Raw genomic sequence first — 19,809 nt, 5'->3', positions numbered from 1 at the left:
GAGGCATGTACCACCTTCACAGTGAAGAAATTCTTCCTTATGTCTAACCTGAACTTCTGTTTAAATTTGAACCCATCACCCCTTATATGGCTACAGTCCCTGATGAAGAATGCCTCTCTGGCATGCCAAGTTCTGTAAAAGTTTCTTGCTTTAAGAGTTGACAATTTATATACGTTGTTGGATCTTTAAAGTTCCTTCTAACCCAAACTGTTCTATGATTTACACACAAACCATTGGCAAAGGCCATCAGACTAAGATGTGTAAGAAGTTGTGACAGGTAGGAGGGTAAATAACTGTTGTATCCAATCCTACTAACAGTTAAGATGAGAATGCTAACACCTTCTTGAGCTGGTACTCCTCTTACCTTTACAGAAATGCAGAATGGGAAGAGGCTCTTGATTCTTCTGACCCCTTGAGTGTTACCCCTGTATAGAAGAAAATGCCAGTTGGTTGACACATGAAAAAGAACCAGTTGGGAAAAAGTCATCTGACTAAAACTTGTATTAATAGTACATGTGGCTGCCTTATCCCTGGCAGTGTTGAAGGCCAGGTTGGACAGGGCTTGGAGCAACCTGGTCTAGTGGAAGGTGTCCCTGCCTGTGCCAAGGGGTTGGAACTGGATGATCCTTAAGGTCCCTTCCAGCCCAAACCATTCTGAGATTCTATGCTCTTGATTTCTCTTGCTCTTGCAACATACATCAGCATAATTGTTACATTTTGGTCTGAAGATGGGATCTAATACTGGTAATTTTTGATATTTGTTTTGAGTTAATAATCACCAGTACAGTGGTACTATTTTAATCCATAATTAAACAGAAAATTGTGATTGCAAATTGATTGCTGTATTGTTTATCCCTCATATCCTCCACAAATATGTTCGTGGTACTTTGGGTTGTGACATTTATCAGTATAATGTCCTGCCAAAACAACAAAAAAAGCATTTTACTTGGTGTTCATCTTAGTTTGAGTATAGATCTGGTTTTGTTGAATAAAAGATATGAGAAATTGTTCTACATTTCCTATAGCATCAACTGAAATGAAGAATACTGCAATAGTAATTCCCTGCTTTGTCTTCACTTTTGTACAGCACTCAACTTTTGGACAGGAGAACTTCCAGCCGCTTGTTTATGTGGCTCTAGGAGCAAAACAGAGTGCAACTAGTAAAAAGAAAGGAATCAAGATGTATTACTCGAATCTGACAATAAGGTCTTAAAATATCACCTTTCATTAACTGACAGCCGTGATGTCAGATAAGAAATATTAGTTTGAAGTTGGTTTTACCCAGTTATTTATTTTAAAATACAAATAAGTGACATTGCTAGCTATTGAAGGGAAACCAGCAGGCAGGTAACATGCCATCACCCACCAATCACTTTATATTCATGCAGTGCAAGCTCAGATTAGCCACAACTGATGTTACTGAGAATTAAAATGTAGATGGAAATCCAGTTGTCTTTAGCCCTGCTTGACAAGCTGTGAAGCCTATTACTGACTTTGAATTTTTTATTTCTCACAGCTGAGTGCTTGTTTCCATTTCTAGGATGTAATTCAACATGGGACTAATGAATTATGGAAAATCAGTCTGCTGGTCTATTCTGGAGAGAGGGGCAGAGTGCCTGATGGCAGGTGCAATTGCCTGCTTGTTATACTTGAGATACTTTTGATGGAGGGTGACTGCACATCTCTTGTTTTGCCTTCCAGATCGCAGACAGACAATGAAGGGAACGTAACAGCCGAGGCCAGCACAGGAGGGGTCACCATCGATTCTGCTCTTTATGTCAAAACTGGACAGCCTGCTCTCGAAGACCTCTCGGGTATGTCTTTCAACATGAGCTGCTCACTGTGGTCTGGTTAAATAATGGGTTAAAGCAAGTTTTAAGTCAAGAGCTCCCTCTTTAGGGGTGGATTTAATTTGATTTTATTCATAATGTTTTAGTTGTGATGAGTTACAATATTTCTTTCAGCTCTTCAGCAATGGAAACTGTGTTTCAATAATCTGAGTAATAGATGCTCAAGTTCTGTACAGTGGTGTGCCCCCCAGATATCTTGAAATCATTAGGAATGCTGGATACTTAATGTTTTTCTTGGAAGTGTTTAGCACCTTTTCAGGATTGAGCTATTTGAAGGATCCTAAGTATTCCCAAGCATTTGACATTCCTTTTTTGTTTTTAAAACTTTGCCTCAGAGCTTACAGAAGAGATTACATTAATTTCCTTGATGTATTGGTTCATTTATATGTCTGGAGGAATCTCAGTATCACTCACACAAAAATCTGATTTCAGAAGTTGTCTTTGCAGCAATAGGAGACCAAAATCCAACTACAATTTGCTATATCCGGCATACAGAAGCTGAAACTGATTGTAATTAGAATACTACCAGTCTAAATTAGAAAGTACTTCATATATTTATCTAAATTCATACTCCTGTAAGAAGTATATGATGATTAGCAATAATTTTTAAGCATAATTTATAAACTTACTGATGTAAGAAAACAATTCTTAGCAACCATGTTCTGCTAAAGATCTAAGGTATGGGTTTAGTCGCAGTCAAGCCTCCTTCTATTCCAATTTCAGGGTCTATGACTTTGCTTACTGCATACTTTTGGAGTAGTTCTCATCAGCAAGGCTTTTTCATCCACTTAATCTCAGTGTCCTCCAGTTTAATGTGAGGTTTGAAACTGATTGCCCTGCTTGGAACAATCATGTGGCTAAAAGTTTCACAACTGAGTTAATTTCATACTGCATTACATATTCTGTCAGTGCTGGATTTATACCTGGGCGCACATATGCTGGTGGCAAAGGCAAGAGGCAGTCATTTGTGAGGAGAATGCATAAATGAGCATATCTGTGTGTACAATTTATACCTAGGTTGATTAAATATTTAAAAGGCAAATATATGGCAAAAGGGATAAAATCCTTGAGATTTTTTTATTCAAGTAGAATATGTAAGTTTTGATATCTAAAACTGGAAGATGGTTGACAGCCTGAAACAGTGGAGATGCAGAAGCCAGCTGCATGCAGCCAAACCCCTCTATACGCATCAGTACATAGAAGGATCTTAGGGAAAAAGGAGCATACCAAACAGAATGGTCCCTCAACCTAAATGAATTAGAAGAAATAAGGGACAGATTTCTTCTCTCCATACATAGCAGCTATTGATGCTTTTAATTTAAAAGCACATATAAACCAAAAGAGAGCACAGGTAAGGAAGAAAGGAAGCTAAATAGTTTAATGATGCTGCCTGCTCATGAAGAGAATTTAAGTTCTAGTGGCGCTATCCAGTGTCTGTATTATAAGTATACTTACAATTTAAGCAATTGAATGCCATTTCAGTAAAAATTGGGTATCAATTTAGGCGTAAGAGTGATCTCAATAGAAACTGGTTCAGTTTGTCTCATGTATGTTCTCTTAGAAAGTTATCTACCGTTTGCCTTCATATCTGTGAGAGTAATGATCTGTAAAAGAGCACTGTGACATTTGTTAGGCTAAAGGCCTATAAATATTTGATGTTCTTTACTTAAAAGAATTGTAGATCCATGAGTATAGACAATGCTTTCTGTCCCAGAGACCTGCTGGCTAAAGGAATGGGTCTTGTGAGGCAGTTATTTGCACTCCAGCCAGAACTTAATTGTTGGACCATTTGGCCTAAGTGAATTGCATCTCAGGGAAATTATTTCCTGAGGAGTAGAGACCCATTAAAAAAAAATTTACTCATGTGGACACTACCTGAGCTTTTGTTGAGCCATTGTTGTTCATCTCAGAAAGGCTAATTATGATATAAACATTTCTATCTTCCCCTCTCTAGGTAGTGCCCCCATAGTCAGGGCTCCAGCACTTTGGTGAGTTGTTTGTGCTACTGCTGCTTTGCAGGCAAGAGGCTGTGACTTGGTTTTATTGTGCCACCAACCTGTCATATTTCAGAAACATGAAATTTAAAGCAAATAATGGGGCAGGTTCCAACAGCAGCTGGCACAGGTTGCCCAGAGAAGCTGTGGCTGCCCCGTCCCTGGCAGTGTTCAAGGCCAGGTTGGACGGGGCTTGCAGTAACCTGGTTTAGTGGAAGGTGTCCCTGCCCGCATGAGGGAGCTTTACGGTCCCTTCCAGCCCAAACCATTCTGTGATTCTATGATTATTTATCTGATCCTTACAATTTCTGATTTGTGTAATATAGATGGCCATCTAAGCTAGCAGTTCCATGGGTGACCAATATCCTGGCAGCTTAAGAATGCATCACTTGTGCAGAGAAGGCAGATATAAAATCTTACAAGTTTTAAATTTGCTGTAGTATTTTCTTTGGTCATGAGTTGTAAACCCTTTAGAATGAAATAATTTTCTCTGTGGCCAACAGAAGCTTTGTAACAGCTTTTTGAAGGTTTTCTGTTTCAGCTTATAAAGGATGTTATTTGCATTCCTAGAAATCCTCTTCTCTTCATCCTCTTTGAAGGTTTATTTATATATAGCTTAATTGAGGTAGCATCCAAGACATTTCTCAGTTCACAACTGACAGCAAGTAAATACGTTATGCTGAAGCAGTAATTAAATTCTTCATTTTATAAAAATAAATTATGCTGAGGCACTATGAGGATTTTTTTCTTCAATGAATATAAACTACTTTTAAAGAACAGTACCTAAATGTGTTTTAGAACAGAGTATTTAAAGAATGGGATTTCTAAATGCGGGGAAGCCAAAAGTTATCCCCCAACTGCGTGTCATGTAGCACATTTAAGTAATGATAACTGTGTTGTGTTGTTGATGAGCATAAAGTTTTGCCATTTTACCTGAAACATCACTCAGCACAGTCACCTAGTGAACACTATTTAGTTTATTGGAAAGCTCTTGTGGTAGAAATGATACTCATTTAAATTGGAGAAAAAGAAGTTCTAGTGAAAATACAGCACTGGAGAGATTGGCTGTGTCGGGTCGATGTTAATTGTGTCGATACAAGAGATGGAAAGGGTGGTATTGATGGAGCAGATCTTCTAATGAGGTTGAAAGTTAACCAGAATTTAAATTGGGTCATATGGGGAAATGACAGCACAGAAAGCTCTAGTGCAAAGGCAGCCTGTAAAATAAAGTTAAGAGAACAGAGCTTGTTCTCAGCCTGGCTGCAGCAACAGCAGGTGCTGGCCGTAGGGGAATGGTATGTCCATCATCATCAGTTTAGAGTGTTAAAGAATAGGAAGTCAGAGGAAAAAACGTGTTTGAGCCAGATTGAGGCAGAGGTAATGGCTCAGGTGTATGCTGTTTCCTGCCTCATCTTTTCTTATGGCTTATTTTCCCTGTAGGAGAGGATCCAGAAACTCGGCGGTTACGAACTGTGAAAAACATCGCTGATCTCCGGCAGAACTTAGAGGAAACCATGTCTAGTTTGAGAGGAACCCAGGTCACTCACAGGTAATGGCATGGCTTTGCTTATAAGAAAATCATGGAAATCATTGTGCTCTTATTTTATCTGTTAGGTCTGGGTGGGGCACATCCTTGAAAAATGATCACCACTGACAGTGGATAATACTGATCATGTGCTTTTGGTCTTTAAGGCACAGATTCTGAGTCATGTTCAGTGTTTACTGAGGTGTATTCTGAGTAATTGATGGTAGCAGGTTGTCTATGGAATCAAAGGTGAGGAATGATCAGTGCTTGTTAAATGTGTTGAGTGATGTTTGAATATAAGTTACAGTTTCAAATGTTTCTTACTCTTTAATAACTTCAGTGCATTACACCCCCCTCCCCTAATGTGTAATATTTTGTTTAAATAAGCAGGTGAACTGTGCTTGACCCACTTGATAAAGTGCATAACTGTATAATTTGAATTTCTGACCAATCTTTGCGCAAACAAATTTCTCTAATATTATTAGTCATCCATGTATAGAACTGTTTTGTTTTTTTTTTGTGAAGCAGCATTTGGAAATCTTCATCTAGATTTAAAATATGCTCTAAATAAACAAAGACTGTTATTACATTTAAACATTCTGTGACTTAGATCTTTTCAGTGTTGAAGCTTGGGAGAATAAGCTGTTTAGCACCTAGTGAGGTCGGGGTCCTACTTGGAGCTCAGTGCCATGTAGACTAAAGCCCCAAATGATTTCATGGGGGGAAACACTTTGTGTTTTAGCTTTGTATCTAAAACTGAGGCACAGCTTGCAAAGATTGAACTCCCGATGCTGTTTTTCTTTTGAATTTTCAATTAATGTGACAGCTCACTATGATTTAATTACTCTAACTGGAGGATATATAGGGTTTTATATGTAATATGTAAACACATATAAACTTTTGTATGTGTTTTACATGTAATATGTTTTATATGTAATATGTAAACACATAAACTGTATAGTTTATATGTAACATTATATTGCAAATAGTACAACGCTGCTTATTTTAGCAAATATCTACAGTAAAATAAAAAGTGTTGGTTCAGCAGGGAAGGAAAAGCAGTGGGTATGAGAAGGTGCAGCTATGGATTAGCTGAAACTAAGCTGTCCTACAATCTATATATTTCAGCTGAACTCTCATAGAATAGAATCACAGAATCATGGAATAGTTAGGTTTGGAAAGGACCTTAAGGTCATCTAATTTCAACCCCCCTGCCATGGGCAGGGAAATACATAAATGATGAACACTTGGTGGCCTGGGTGCAAGAGTAGCATTATGTAAAAGCAGTGTTGGAGGAATGGACCTGTCTCAAGGTGGTGTGGCAGGTAAGTTCTGTCAATGCTGTTACTCACAGTCTGTAACTTGGTGCAAGTTCAGGGTGCAAGGTCTTGCAATCCCCCTGAAACCATACAGCAGGGCACACTCAGTTAAGTGCTTTTCTCTCTTTAAGCACATTGGAAACTACATTTGACACCAACGTCACCACTGAAATCAGCGGCCGCAGCATCCTCAGCTTGACAGGACGACCGACCCCTTTATCGTGGAGACTTGGGCAATCCAGCCCTCGCCTGCAGGCAGGAGATGCTCCATCGATGGGAAACGGGTATCCTCCACGAGGGAATGCCAGCCGCTTCATCAACACGGAATCAGGACGCTACATGTATTCGGCACCGCTGCGGAGGCAGCTGGCATCTCGCGGCAGCAGTGTCTGCCACGTGGACATCTCGGACAAGGGAAGTGATGAAATTGATCTGGAAGCCATTGCCATGGATGCCACTGGCTATATGAGTGATGGGGATGTGCTGGGCAAGAATATCAGAGCTGATGACATCACAAGTGGGTAAGTGCCTTTAATTTTCATCTTAAATACTCTACTGTATGTGATTCTTTAAGTGTGTTTAATGACACTGTTTTCATAGAATCCCAGACTGGTTTGGGTTGAAAAGGACCTTAAAGCTCATCCAGTTCCTACCCCTGCCATGGGCTGGGACACCTTCCACTAGAGCAGGTTGCTCCGAGCCCCGTCCAGCCTGGCCTTGAACACTGACAGGGATGGGGCAGCCACAGCTTCTCTGGGCACCCTGTTCCAGTGCCTCACCACTCTCACAAGAAATAATGAGTTCGTTATATCTAACCTAAATCTCCCCTGTTTGAGTTTTAACCCATTCCCCCTTGTCCTAATACTGCAGTCCCTGATGAAGAGGGGCTCTGGCCTCCTTGTAGGCCCCCTTCAGATGCTGGAAGGCTGCTATGAGGTCTCCACGCAGCCTTCTCTTCTCCAAGCTGAACAGCCCCAACTTTCTCAGCCTGTCTTCATATGGGAGGTGCTCCAGTCCCCTGATCATCCTTGTGGCCTCCTCTGGACTGGCTCCAACAGTTCCATGTCCTTCTTATGTTGCAGATACCAGAACTGCACACAGTGCTCCAAGTGGGGTGTAGAGAAGAGAGGCAGGAGCACCTCTTTCAACCCGCTATGATTACTTGGAGATGTTTGGATTATTTGGAGAATTAATAAATAATGGCAGGGGGGCTGGAACTAGATGATCTTAAGGTCCTTTCCAACCCTAACTATTCTATGATTCTGTGATTATTTGGAGGAAGAAACAAAAAAAAGATATTCTCCTAGTTTTAATAAGCATTTGGAGAGACAGCTCATTATCATTATCATTATTGTGCAGTTGATGTCATCTACCTGGACTTGTGTAAAGCGTTCAACACTGTCCCACACGGCATCCTTGTCTCTAAATTGGAGACACATCAATTTGATGGATGGACCACTTGGTGGATAAAGAACTGGCTGTATGGCCACACAAAAAGAGTTGTGGTCAATGGCTTAATGTCCGGCTGGAGACCAGTAACAAGTGGTGTCCCTCAGGGATGGATGTTGGGACCTGTCTTGTTTAACATCTTTGTTGCTGACATGGACAGTGGGATTGAGTGCGCCCTCAGCAAGTTTGCCGATGACACCAAGCTGTGTGGTTCGGTTGATACGCTGGAGGGAAGGAATGCCATCCAGAGGGACCTTGACATGCTTGTGAGGTGGGCTGATGCCAACCTCATGAAGTTTAACCATGACAAGTGCAAGGTCCTACACCTGGGTCAGAGCAATCCCAGGCACAGCTACAGGCTGGGCAGAGAAGAGATTCAGAGCAGCCCTGTGGAGAAGGACTTGGGGGTGTTGGTCAATGAGAAAATGAACATGAGCAGGCAATGTGCGCTTGCAGCCCAGAAAGCCAACCGTATCCTGGGCTGCATCAAAAGGAGCGTGACCAGCAGGTCAAAGGAGGTGATCCTGCTCCTCTACTCTGCTCTTGTGAGACCTCACCTGGAGTATTGTGTGCAGTTCTGGTGTCCTCAGCATAAGAAGGACATGGAACAGTTGGAACAAGTCCAGAGAAGGACCATGAGGATGATCAGGGGACTGGAGCACCTCCTGTATGAAGACAGGCTGAGGAAGTTGGGGCTGTTGAGCCTGGAGAAGAGAAGGCTGCGTGGAGACCTCATAGCAGCCTTCCGGTATCTGAAGGGAGGCTATAATGATGCTGGGGAGGGACTCTTCATTAGGGACTGTAGTGATAGGACAAGGGGTAACGGGTTAAAACTTAAACGGGGAAGTTTAGATTGGATGTAAGGAGGAAATTCTTTCCTGTTGGGGTGGTGAGGCACTGGAATGGGTTGCCCAGGGAGGCTGTGAATGCTCCATCCCTGGCAGTGTTCAAGACCAGGTTGGACGAGGCCTTGGGTGATATGGTTTAGTGTGAGGTGTCCCTGCCCATGGCAGGGGGGTTGGAACTAGATGATCTTAAGGTCCTTTCCAACCCTAACTATTCTATGATTCTATCACAGATAATTTGGTCACTGGGATTTAAGCACATGGTTTGAGCTTTAGGTGCATGTTAAGAAAATGTATCTATATATGAACATACTGTTGCACATGATTAATGTTTTCCTGAGATGGGGTTCCTTGAGATAGTCAGACACATGCTGCAACATTCATTTATGCCCACGAGATGGAGAGAGTGAGGCATTTTCTGTGCTTGTACTGAACCTTTACGCTGCCTGACCTTTGATGGGGCAGTTCACTGAAGGGAAATGAGTTTACATCTGTGTGTAGGGTAAAATAGCTGCATGCACAAAATAAAGGCAAAAAAAAAGTGTGTAGCAGTATGAGTTGATACATCATTATTAACAAGGTTTTACATCAGCATTTCACCTCTTGAGTGGAAAAAGCACGTATTCTTTGCTCCAAAGTCAGTATTCAGTTCAGTGTATCTGTTTTCCATTCCTTCTAGAAAGTACAGTCATTTTTTTCTTAGCTCAAGTATATCAGCATTAGACTAATGTTAAAACTGATCTTTGAGATGTAAATGGCATATTTCTTTTTGTGGCAGCCTTTTTTCCCTGTCTTACATCCTTTGCTCTTCTTTAATGTTTTTGTAAGTGACACTTCTTATAGCATCAGCTTATTTGGAAAATTTAGTGTCTTATTGAAATAGAAAGCTGGAATCCAGCTCCTGCCATGTTACTAACTTAACCATTTTAGTTACCAATCTGGAAACCTCCATTAAGTCTTGCTGTCAGGGATATTTGGATGCTTTCACACTGCCCTTTTTTTAAAAAAAAAAACAGACCTTTTATTTTTAATTTTTTGTTAGGGAAACCTATAGTAAAGAAGCTGATGTAAAGTCCTGTATAAAATCCTATTTCAGATAAAGCACCAGTAGCTGTTGCTGCATTAGTAATGCATCCTGTCACTAAAGCACCTTGTGCTTTCCTCAAATAAATCAACTTACACCTGAGTTTTGCAGTGTTTATTTTACTATCAGTTACTGCTTTTCCTCTGAACTGTGACTTTTATTCAGACTTTTGGCTGTAATTTTGGCCTAGAAGTGAGGAAAAAAAACAATTTCTGAGTAGCTCCATGGTTTCTATAAAAGACCTGGAGTATCAGCTGAGAGATGTCCCTACCAGAGTTCTGTCAGCTCAGACTTCTGCTGTTCATATCCTAGAGGAGCCCCAGTCTTTGCAGCTCTTTACTTAGTGTATAAAGTTCAGGTTCCAGGTTGAGGCAAAGGAAAGAATAAGAAAGCTGTTGAGTTTGTGAATGACATTTCCAGAGAAATCTGTGCCTTCACTCATCTCTGTGTATTACTTCTTTTTCTGGGTGTCTCTGTTCATCCTGTAGGGTAAAAAAATAATATATATATGTATAAAAATCTCCATAGTCAGTAAATACAAGAGTGGTCTTTAGATTCTGGGTCTAAGGGACTTGTAATAAAATGTTTTTGCAAGTTGGTACCTCTGTCACCAAAGCAGTGACTTACATACCAAGAATAATATCAAGAAAGGGGAATAGAACATTTAGAGTCATGGACTCCACAACACCTCACTCCTAACCTTGAGTGTTCAAACAACGCCCCATCCCTGTCAGTATTGAAGGCCAGGTTGGACGGGGCTTGGAGCAACCTGGTCTAGTGGAAGGTGTCCCTGTGTGGAAAGCAGCACAAGAGGGCATTTATAGTATGAATAGCTCTTTATTAGCTGGTATGTGTTTCACTGTGTCATTTTTCAGACTTGCTACAACCCTGCATTCTGAAAACCTTGGATCTGTGTTTTCATTGGCAAACTGATAGGGCAGAAAGCCAAACTATTTGTTACAGCCAAAATAAATCCAATATCCAAGATAAACTATATTAGCCCTGTGCTCCTGATGCTTTCTTTGAAATGTACTGGGTCATGGGAAGTTTCATTTGGCCTCCTTTAATAAATCTGCTCAAGCAGAGCCCTGGCAGACACCAGGATTGCTTTCATAGGCTTAGAAAGAGTATCTTTTCTGATCGTGCAGAAAGTATCTCTTAAACCAAGAAAGTCTCCAGGGGGTGGATCAAAGGTATGAAATTTTCTTATTGAGGGAGCTAAAACATCAACCAAATGACAAAGCAACATGAGTAGGATTTGTGTGAGGTGAGAAATAAGCATCCAGCCCTCCTCCCTCAGCTGGTGGCTGAGCTTGAGGCTTCAGAGCTTCACCTCAAAGGCCAGAATTGTGTCACCTACCCATCCTAGAGATTGTCCCAAGTAGGGACATTACCTCTCATAGCTTCTGGGGGGTTGTTAGGAAGGTTTTGAACACTTCAGTCTCCCTCTAGCTACTAACATATACATACCTACATCTTGTTGTTCTTGCCTCCCCTCAGTTCTCTCTAGTGAGATGTAGGTTAATTTTCTTTTTATCTGTCCTTAGAATGGAGCAAAAGTGCTGTTGGTCAGAAAAGCCTTTGAAAATTATTTTCTTTTAATGTAATTAATCCTCTGCCCCTGTTTCCCCTGCCCTAGTGTGCAGCTTTTGATGCAGAATTGCCGATGTGGATATACCCATTTGTGCTGGTCGCAAAGTTTCTCAGGCACTGGCTTTGTGTCCACAAGCACAGCTTGTCAAAAACAAGTTTTTGCAGAAGAATGGCTGTTCCAATTGTAGAGCTGATGATTTGACAGCTCAACCACCCTAGAGCTGTAACCTGGAGGTAGGGCAAATGTGAGCTGCCCCATGCACAGACCATGGGTCTGCTGCCTGCTAAGATGGCCTTTGGGGCATGCCCAGCTCACTCTCAGGTGTATTTCATTAAGATATATTACCTAGTGACTCTGTCATACCTCACTCAGCCATTAGATGAAGACCCAAAGGCTAAGCCTTCATATGATGTTCAGAGGGCTATGCTAAAATTCTCCTTCCAGTGATCCCACAGGTGAGGTGGCTGTTGCCATGGGGGAATGATGACACTTTCTACCTTTTTATTAACCTCCCCATTTATTTGATGCTTTGGGGCTGATACATTCCCATTCCAGATCCCTGTCTCCACAACTTATTAATGCTTTTGTGTGTGCGATGCTCACAGGATTATGAGTCCTTCTTGTTTATTCAGGCCTTTATGCTCCCCAGGGAGCACTACAAGCAGGTGCATTAGAGAATCGTAGAATGGTTAAGGTTGGAAGGGAACTTAAAACACATCCAGTTCCAGCCCCCTGCCATGGGCAGGGACATCTTCCACTAGACCAGGTTGCTCAAAGCCCTGTCGAAACATGAATGAAAGGATGCTGAAGGGGAAAGTAGGTCACTCTGGGCTGGGGAATCGGGCTTTATCCTCCCAGTTCAATCAAACCCACATGAAAGCATCATGCCCTACGTAGAAATCATCCTTGTGGTGCAGAGGCCTGTCTGCCCTTGGGTAACATGCACCAAAACCATCACTGAAATAGAGTTCTGTTGTAGACTCAAATCTAGGTGTTACATCTCTTAGGTTGCAAAGGAGAGTTTGAGAGGAAGAGGTGAAATTGAGGACTGACTTAATTGAATGTTGAAGTGTAATTGGTATTTGTAGGATTTTTTCAGCTGATAGATTTTGTTCTATTTACCAGTCAGACAGGGAAGCATCTTTTTCAGATGTCAGGCTTGTGTGGTGAAACAGACCTTCACTTGGGCTAAAGTTTAAGAGAAAGGGAAAGATGATGCGGTTTGCTGCTAATGAGAACCTGATCTTGGTCACAGGAGTTAAGATAAGCTTATTCCTTCTAAGCTGCCTGCAGCAGGAATCAGAGAATGGTTTGGGTTGGAAGGGACCTTCAAAGGTCATCTAGTCCAACCCCCCTGCAGTGAGCAGGGAAGTCTTGAACTAGATCAGGTTGCTGAGAACCACATCCAGCCTGACCTTGAATGTCTCCAGGGATGGCTAGAAATCAAGAGTGACTGAGCTAATCGTGGTGAGAATGAGAATCTGTTTCTCCCTGTACATTGATTCAGTGCTACCTATAGTCTTTTCCCATTTAATTTTTGCCATGGTGATTACCACTGTATTTTTTATGTGCACTTTGAGGTACAGTGTGTTAGTGTTTTTACTAGGCATTGCTCTTTAAATGGTACGATTTTAGTAATAAAATTTCATCTAAATACTGTGGATGGGTAAAACTGCATTCCTTACACTTATAATATTACTAAGCATCATTAGGAGGTTTATTTCATTTCTCTTATGTACTTGAGCCATGTTTATTTGAACTGCCTTCTGCCTTGCTAGGACTGGTTGCTTATATTTTGACCTTTTCAACATTGCAACACAGTAGCAATATGTGGTACATAGAAAATTAAACACAAATAATGAAGGACTGAGGCAACTCAAAATTTTGACTTTCATGAAAAGGTATTGGGAAATAGTGACTTCTGGTTTTTGTTTTAGTAAGCTGTCTTGAACTGTTTCAGAACTAGCTGTTGGATTTAAAATTATAGATGTCCTGGTGCTGTGAGAATGAAAAGGACATTAGGACACTGTTTAAATCACAGTAATATTCCAAGAACAGTACTGCAAGCATTTTCAGTATTAATAATGTATATTATTTTAAATATTCTGAAATATTGCACTCAGTTCAGGAATAGTTTTGGTGTCAGCTTCATCACTAAAACTGTTTGAACATTTATCACAAATGGTATCTCAGATAACATGCTCTTATAGAACTTAGTTTTGCAGTGTAGGATTTAGCACAGGCAGACACCAGAGGCCTGTAAATTACAACCTTAGACATCAGCTGGAATCAGGCTTATTTTTTTTATTGGTATAGTGCTAAAAAGACTCATTGGATCATGTGTAGTATTTGTCAGTAAAACCAACTCAACAAGTTGTAGTGTGTTGTTTTTTGCTTACTGGTACATACTGTCCTAATGTCCGTGACTACCAAAATACCATTTAATAGCCATCATCCTAATCTGGGCTTGTTTTTGTAATAAACATCTCAGCAGTGTTTGAACTGCTGCTTCTATGCCAACAGGTTTTTGTAATTTGAGCAAAAGGACAGTTTCTAAAGCACAAAATAAGTACTGGGGCTAACCAGTAGAGGGAGATGCAATCATACACATTTTGTCCATGTGGCTCACCTGCAGGAAAGAAGCATGCATCAGGGTGTCCAAAGCAGAAACTCTTCCTGTGCTGCTGACCTTGCTGAGAGCCTGTAGAGAAGCCGCACTCCCTCATTGCACCTCTCTGGTCACCCGTCCTTCCTCGCTCTGACAAAATTAAAGAGGCAAATGCAAAATGGCTTATTACAATGATTTTCATTGAAATAGATTCTGAGAAAGGATTAGGCATTTAAATCAAAATTGGCACATGCAAAACCCCATTGAACAGCTATTTGGTTCTGGTGGATCTTCAGCTTGCTCCAGGCTTGTAGCCTGTGCTTGGCGGGTGTGATCCTTGTCCTGTCAAGTAATGAGTTTCCACCCATGTTTCGCTGGGGTCTACAGTGGCATATGCACACCTGAAAGGATTGATCTCTTGGGTGTTTTCCAGTCTTGTCTACCTCATTTTGTCAGATTGCCATCTTTGGTCACCTCTGCCAGTATAGGTCATTCATGTTAGTGATTGACTGGATAAATTTCAGAAACCATCTGGGAGTTGGAACACCAGGGTTGCTCCCTCCTTCTTCCAAATGTCGTAACGGCTGTTGTGATTTACTCTCCTTTGTACAGATGAATCTTACAATGAGGTGGTCCATTTGGGTTTCACTGTCCACTGGCCCAGCTTCATAATGTGGATGGTTGATGCCCATGGAATGCTCCAGAGAGTATTTAGTCTGGCATTAATGTTAGGTTGGTCTGGTTCTCAGATTAATTCTTCTGTCAGATGAGTAATCTGGATTTTAATCCCCTCAAACAGGAGGGAACAATTGTCTTTTAATGACTCTTTTGTGCTACTCACCTTTAACTTAGGTATGCTGGACGTATCTTTGGGCTAGAGAGGCTTTGCCCCCAGACTTAACATTTGCTGTGGCCTGACTCCTGCACACAGGAAGTGCTCACAGCTCTGGGACAAGGCCTCCAAACCACAGGATTAACTTGGTGTTCTCACTGGATTGAACTAAACCTGCTCAGAAGATGCTAGGCCGTAAAGATACTATCCCAAAGATATAGTTTAGGAAAAATGTGGGAAATGGCAATAAGTATAGTTAAGCAAGATTGCATCTTGAAAACAATTCAGCTTTCATCTGTCATTTGGTTACAAGGGGAAGAATTCTTTTAGTCCTAATGAAGTCCTCATGCTTTAACAAAGCCCTTGCGTCTCCTAGAAAAGTCATTGCAGGCTCATACCCAAATTCCTCTGCAAAATATGTGGATTTTTGCTGTCCTTGTCTCTTCCCACGTCTTGCTGCCTTCTTGTATGGGTGTTAATCTCCTGGCTTCTTTGAAGCCTGCTTTGAGGGCTGTTAATAGTTAATATTGGCATTTGAAGTCCTACTGCTGTAGCCAGAGTTCTCTTTCAAGATACCGTGCTCGACTCATTTCTGAAGGACCATTCAACTCCAAGCTAGATGAAGAGGGATAAGTAAGGCTTTAACTTGCCCTTTCTTCTCATTAACAGCCTGAAGAAAGGGCAATAAGTTGAGGCAAGCAAGTGGAACATAAAATAGTATTTATATTTAATATAAAGACATCAATATAATAATTTTGATCATGTTCATCATATTTCCAAAACAGCAGTGGAGAATTTTGTGCTGTCGGTTTTTTGCAACTGGCGAAGTTAGACTCCTTTAATACTCAAAGCTTGTTAAGCTTCTTGATCTCGTTTAATTAACTGTAACAACAACACAGATGAAGCCTAGTGAAAATACATGTTTAAAGGAAAACACTAAGAATAACAGTGTTATTTGCATGTCAAAATGGATGTTGATTTATGGAATAATCTAAAAGCTGTAAAACTTACAAGCTTTTTGTTTCTTCAAGTTTCAAGCACTTGGGTTGCTATGCAAGTCTTCTACCAAGAGGCACTTGGGCCACTATTTCCAACCTAACCTTGAATCCAAAGCACCAAGAGGAAGGAAGGCAGGAGCACCTAAGCTGGCAGAATCAGCTTCAGTCTGGGGGCACATTGCTGCTCTCCTGCTTGTGGGTTTGAGATTACAGAGTTGAGATTACTGAGTTCTGTTTCTCTGTACATGAGAAACAGAGCTCAGTTTGATGCTGAGCAAATCAGGGTAGGCTTGTCTGGGCTGTTGTGTGCTGCTGATTTACCTGCTGCTCCTTTTCTTAATAGTAAAGAGTGCCTGTCCCTTGGCTGTCTATTTTCAAAACGGGAAAAAAAATGTTATATTCATACATTAAGGAATGAAATGAATATATATGAAGTGGTAGAGTTGTCAGACTATAAAAGTAGGTGTGCTGTTGGCTGGCTGCATACATGGGTAAGTAGGGAGTGTGGACAGAAGTCCTGTGACTCAGACTGCTGGATTTTACCAACCCCTGGCATAATCCATTCCTATTTCCTCAGCGTGCCTTTCAGGAAAGGGAAATAAATCACTTCAGCATCAGAAATACCCTCAAAATGTTGCACTTGGAAGGACTTATTAAAGCATTCAAAATTTGAGAGGCATAGAAAAGGTGTATTTGGCTAAAGAAAAGAGAAGTTTAAAGGCCCAGGTTGTCCAGGGAACTCCAAAGCAAATTACTTTATGTCCATAAAACAGGGCAGAGAGCCACTTTCTCCTAGAAAAATAGTGTGACCTAGAAAGCAGGCTCCACTTGTGTGTTAGAAGTGCGTAGTTCTGCTCTTGTTTAACTTAAGTCTTTTAATAATCCAAGAAGTTTGGTTGATTTTGTTTCCTTGCTGATGAAAACTGAAACTATAGAGACAATTAAGCATTAATTCCCGAAAAGATTAGAAACTCAGTTTAACCAACATCATCACTGTCCATTCATTAAGTATGATTATATTGGACTTCATTAAAGGCAATTATTCCCCATTGGCTATTTGTACCATTCCTAAAGCATCTGAGTTATTAAATTCTTTGAATATGTAGTATTTACCCATCTGTATTAGAGTCACGGAGTCTGGATACTATGCTTTTTCCCAGATCATATGTTTAAACTTCTTACTTTGGGACAGGCAGGGAAATACTTTGAAATGCTTGGTTTTGCACTGAATATACTTGCATAGTTCTCAAGATTCATAAATCTAGCAAGGCATTCAGTGCAAATTTGTCATTTTTTTAATAAGAAAAGTCAAAGACCTGACACATCTCATAGATAATTGCAGTGTGTCATTGCAGAGGAGAAGCTACTATACTAGCATTCCATATTGTGTAGATGTGTATAGGGCTATAAATTCTGTTAGAATTACATGCACGCAGGATAATATTTTTAGGTTTATTCCTCCCTGAGTGAAACCTTCTAAGATTGTCTTTAGAAAAATATACCTTCATTATATTCTCCTATCTCCTAAACCTAAAATCTGCAGCAGTAATGAAGTTGTATTCATAAAGGCACGACGGTTTCTGAGAGCCAAGACAGGTTTAAGTTTGAGGGGATGGAGAAGAAGGAAAAGGAAGCAATAGCTGGAGATTTTTTGCCACAGTAACTTCTCATCTCCTCTGTACAATGAATAATAGGGATTTTTTTTTTTCATTTATTTTAAAGTGTGTTTACTGTAAATGTGCTTTTCCCCACAGAATTTAGAAGCTAGTACCTTTCCTTCTTTTCTTTCAACTCACTGCTGCATGAAGGAATTGTTAGTTTTGGCACCTTTTTGGAATTAAACATTCCTCGGTAGAGAACATTGCATGTAATGAAAATAAGGTAGAAAGCTTTCAATCTGTGATTACACAAACCTGTTTCAAAATACTATTTTGTATTCTAAGAAACTTGTCCTTTTGGTATAGTGGATAAAAGGATTTCCTATATGCTTGTGTTTACAGGATCCTGGTTAGAAAAAACTCACAATCTAGTTGTCAAAGATGACAGAAGCATCCAGCTTCCATTGACTTGTAAAAGATTTATGGAAATCTGTCAGTTTTCAGTTGGATGCAACTGCAGTATTATTCTATCTGTATATGTATTCTAATCTGGATCAGCTTGCTGAGCTTCTACATAGAAAATGAAATCTGTTGATGGTAGTGGAAGAGCATTCCATTAATTTCAGCATGGCTAACAAGTAATATATTTCATTTCACCTATTTTGAGTAATAAGCATGGAGAACAATCTATTTCAGCTGTAGCTGATCTTTTTTATCAAAGGACTAGTCACATACCAGAAATCTGACAGCAAAGCCAAAAGCTATGTTTTCTAGTACGTGTACAATGGGTATTCATACAGAAACATGTTTCATGTGCAGACAAGTATCTGCAATAAACCTATTAATGTATGTGCATTAGATGTTTTTGCAGAATGCTGTTTGCATGTTTGTATAACAGTATGGTCTTAGGCTCCACTTTTATTTTAGTAGCTGAAAGGAAAAATATATTCTTCCATGATAAAATATTTATATACTATATCAAACAGAAGTTAGAATGCTAGACCTAAGGAGAATTCCACACAAGTTATAGTGCAACTGTTCCTCATGCTTTTTACAGGCTTTAAGAGTTTGGAGAATCATGTCCCCATGGATTTACTGAATGGGGAATCCTCTTGTGTCTGACTTAACAGCCTTAGCAACCTCTTTGTTAAGACTCCCTGAAGAGACTCCTGGGTTGTTCCTGGGAAGGCCCTGTACAGATTTATATACCTGAAGCAATAACCAGCAGATTGTGCAAGGCTTCCTGGCTCTTTACCAGCCCATTTTGATGAATTTAGTGGTTGGATTTGACTTGGGTGAAGTATGTCTGTTGCAGTAACATCTTGCCAGCAAAGACATTGCTGGCTGCAGCTAGGATCATCTCTCCTTCCTTACTGTGGATGAGGGTGTCTTGCCATTAGGAAAAAAGCTCTGTGCCTTGATAAGCAGGAGGAATATCCCTGCATATCTGGATATTACTCTGTGGACTGCTGTTGATTTGTTAAGAGAGCTAAAGGATTAAGAGGATACAATCCCATCAGCTCCAAAATCTGTGAGGTATGTTACGTGTCCGGCAGTATGCCAGAGACAACAACTGTACTGTGAGGGTTGTTGGGGTTACTGCAGTCTCAGGTGTCTAAAAACTGTCAGTGATGTTCATGGAGATGTGCCTGGGCTGACAAACTAGTGGTGGTAGCACAGAGCTCACTCTTTGCCAGTGCCATGAGAGGCAAAGGAGACTTGACTTTCTAGTTTAAAGCTAGCTTGCATGTGTCTGTACTTAGAAATGACAAAAGATTAAATCCTCCTGTGTTATTCTGCCACTTGGACCGTACTTACTTGGAACTACTGTTGCAAAATGCTGCGAGATGTTTAAAAGCATTATTGAGATATCAATGTAGGGCACCTCATGGAGCAACTCTTCAACTTCTTAGTTTCAATATCAGTTTATTAAAACATTTTATTCATAAATCAAACTGCTGGGTAATTGTACAGTTTTTAAAGCTTCCTTTCCTTGGTTATCACCACATCCTGAAGTTACATGACATGATGGCAATTGCTGTTTGCATTGGTACAGACTTCAGCAAAAATGCTGAATGACACAACATGCATTATTGTGAGGAACTGCTCCTGG

The 19,809-nt window shown here is 40.5% G+C and overlaps 1 protein-coding gene and 1 long non-coding RNA gene across 3 annotated transcripts in view; one reads left to right on the top strand and one right to left on the bottom strand.

Moving 5' to 3' along the window:
• Window positions 1-19,809, bottom strand: part of LOC134157867 (uncharacterized) — a 281,636-nt gene that overhangs the window by 12,216 nt on the left and 249,611 nt on the right. The window lies entirely within an intron of this gene.
• The window catches only part of NAV2 (neuron navigator 2), a 220,797-nt gene that overhangs the window by 113,614 nt on the left and 87,374 nt on the right, over window positions 1-19,809 (top strand). For both annotated transcript variants that reach the window (XM_062607289.1, XM_062607288.1), the window contains 3 exons: window positions 1,702-1,814; window positions 5,285-5,393; window positions 6,820-7,209. In XM_062607289.1, the coding sequence (XP_062463273.1) occupies window positions 1,702-1,814; window positions 5,285-5,393; window positions 6,820-7,209 (612 nt within the window). The remainder of the gene's footprint in view (window positions 1-1,701; window positions 1,815-5,284; window positions 5,394-6,819; window positions 7,210-19,809) is intronic.

Source organism: Pezoporus occidentalis, unplaced genomic scaffold (genome assembly GCF_034315485.1).
Source record: "Pezoporus occidentalis ecotype Australia unplaced genomic scaffold, CSIRO_AGI_Poc_V1 ctg121, whole genome shotgun sequence".
In the NCBI taxonomy this organism is placed as follows: domain Eukaryota; kingdom Metazoa; phylum Chordata; class Aves; order Psittaciformes; family Psittacidae; genus Pezoporus; species Pezoporus occidentalis.
Note: the sequence above shows the minus strand (reverse complement) of the source record. Positions and strands in the feature narration are given on the sequence as shown.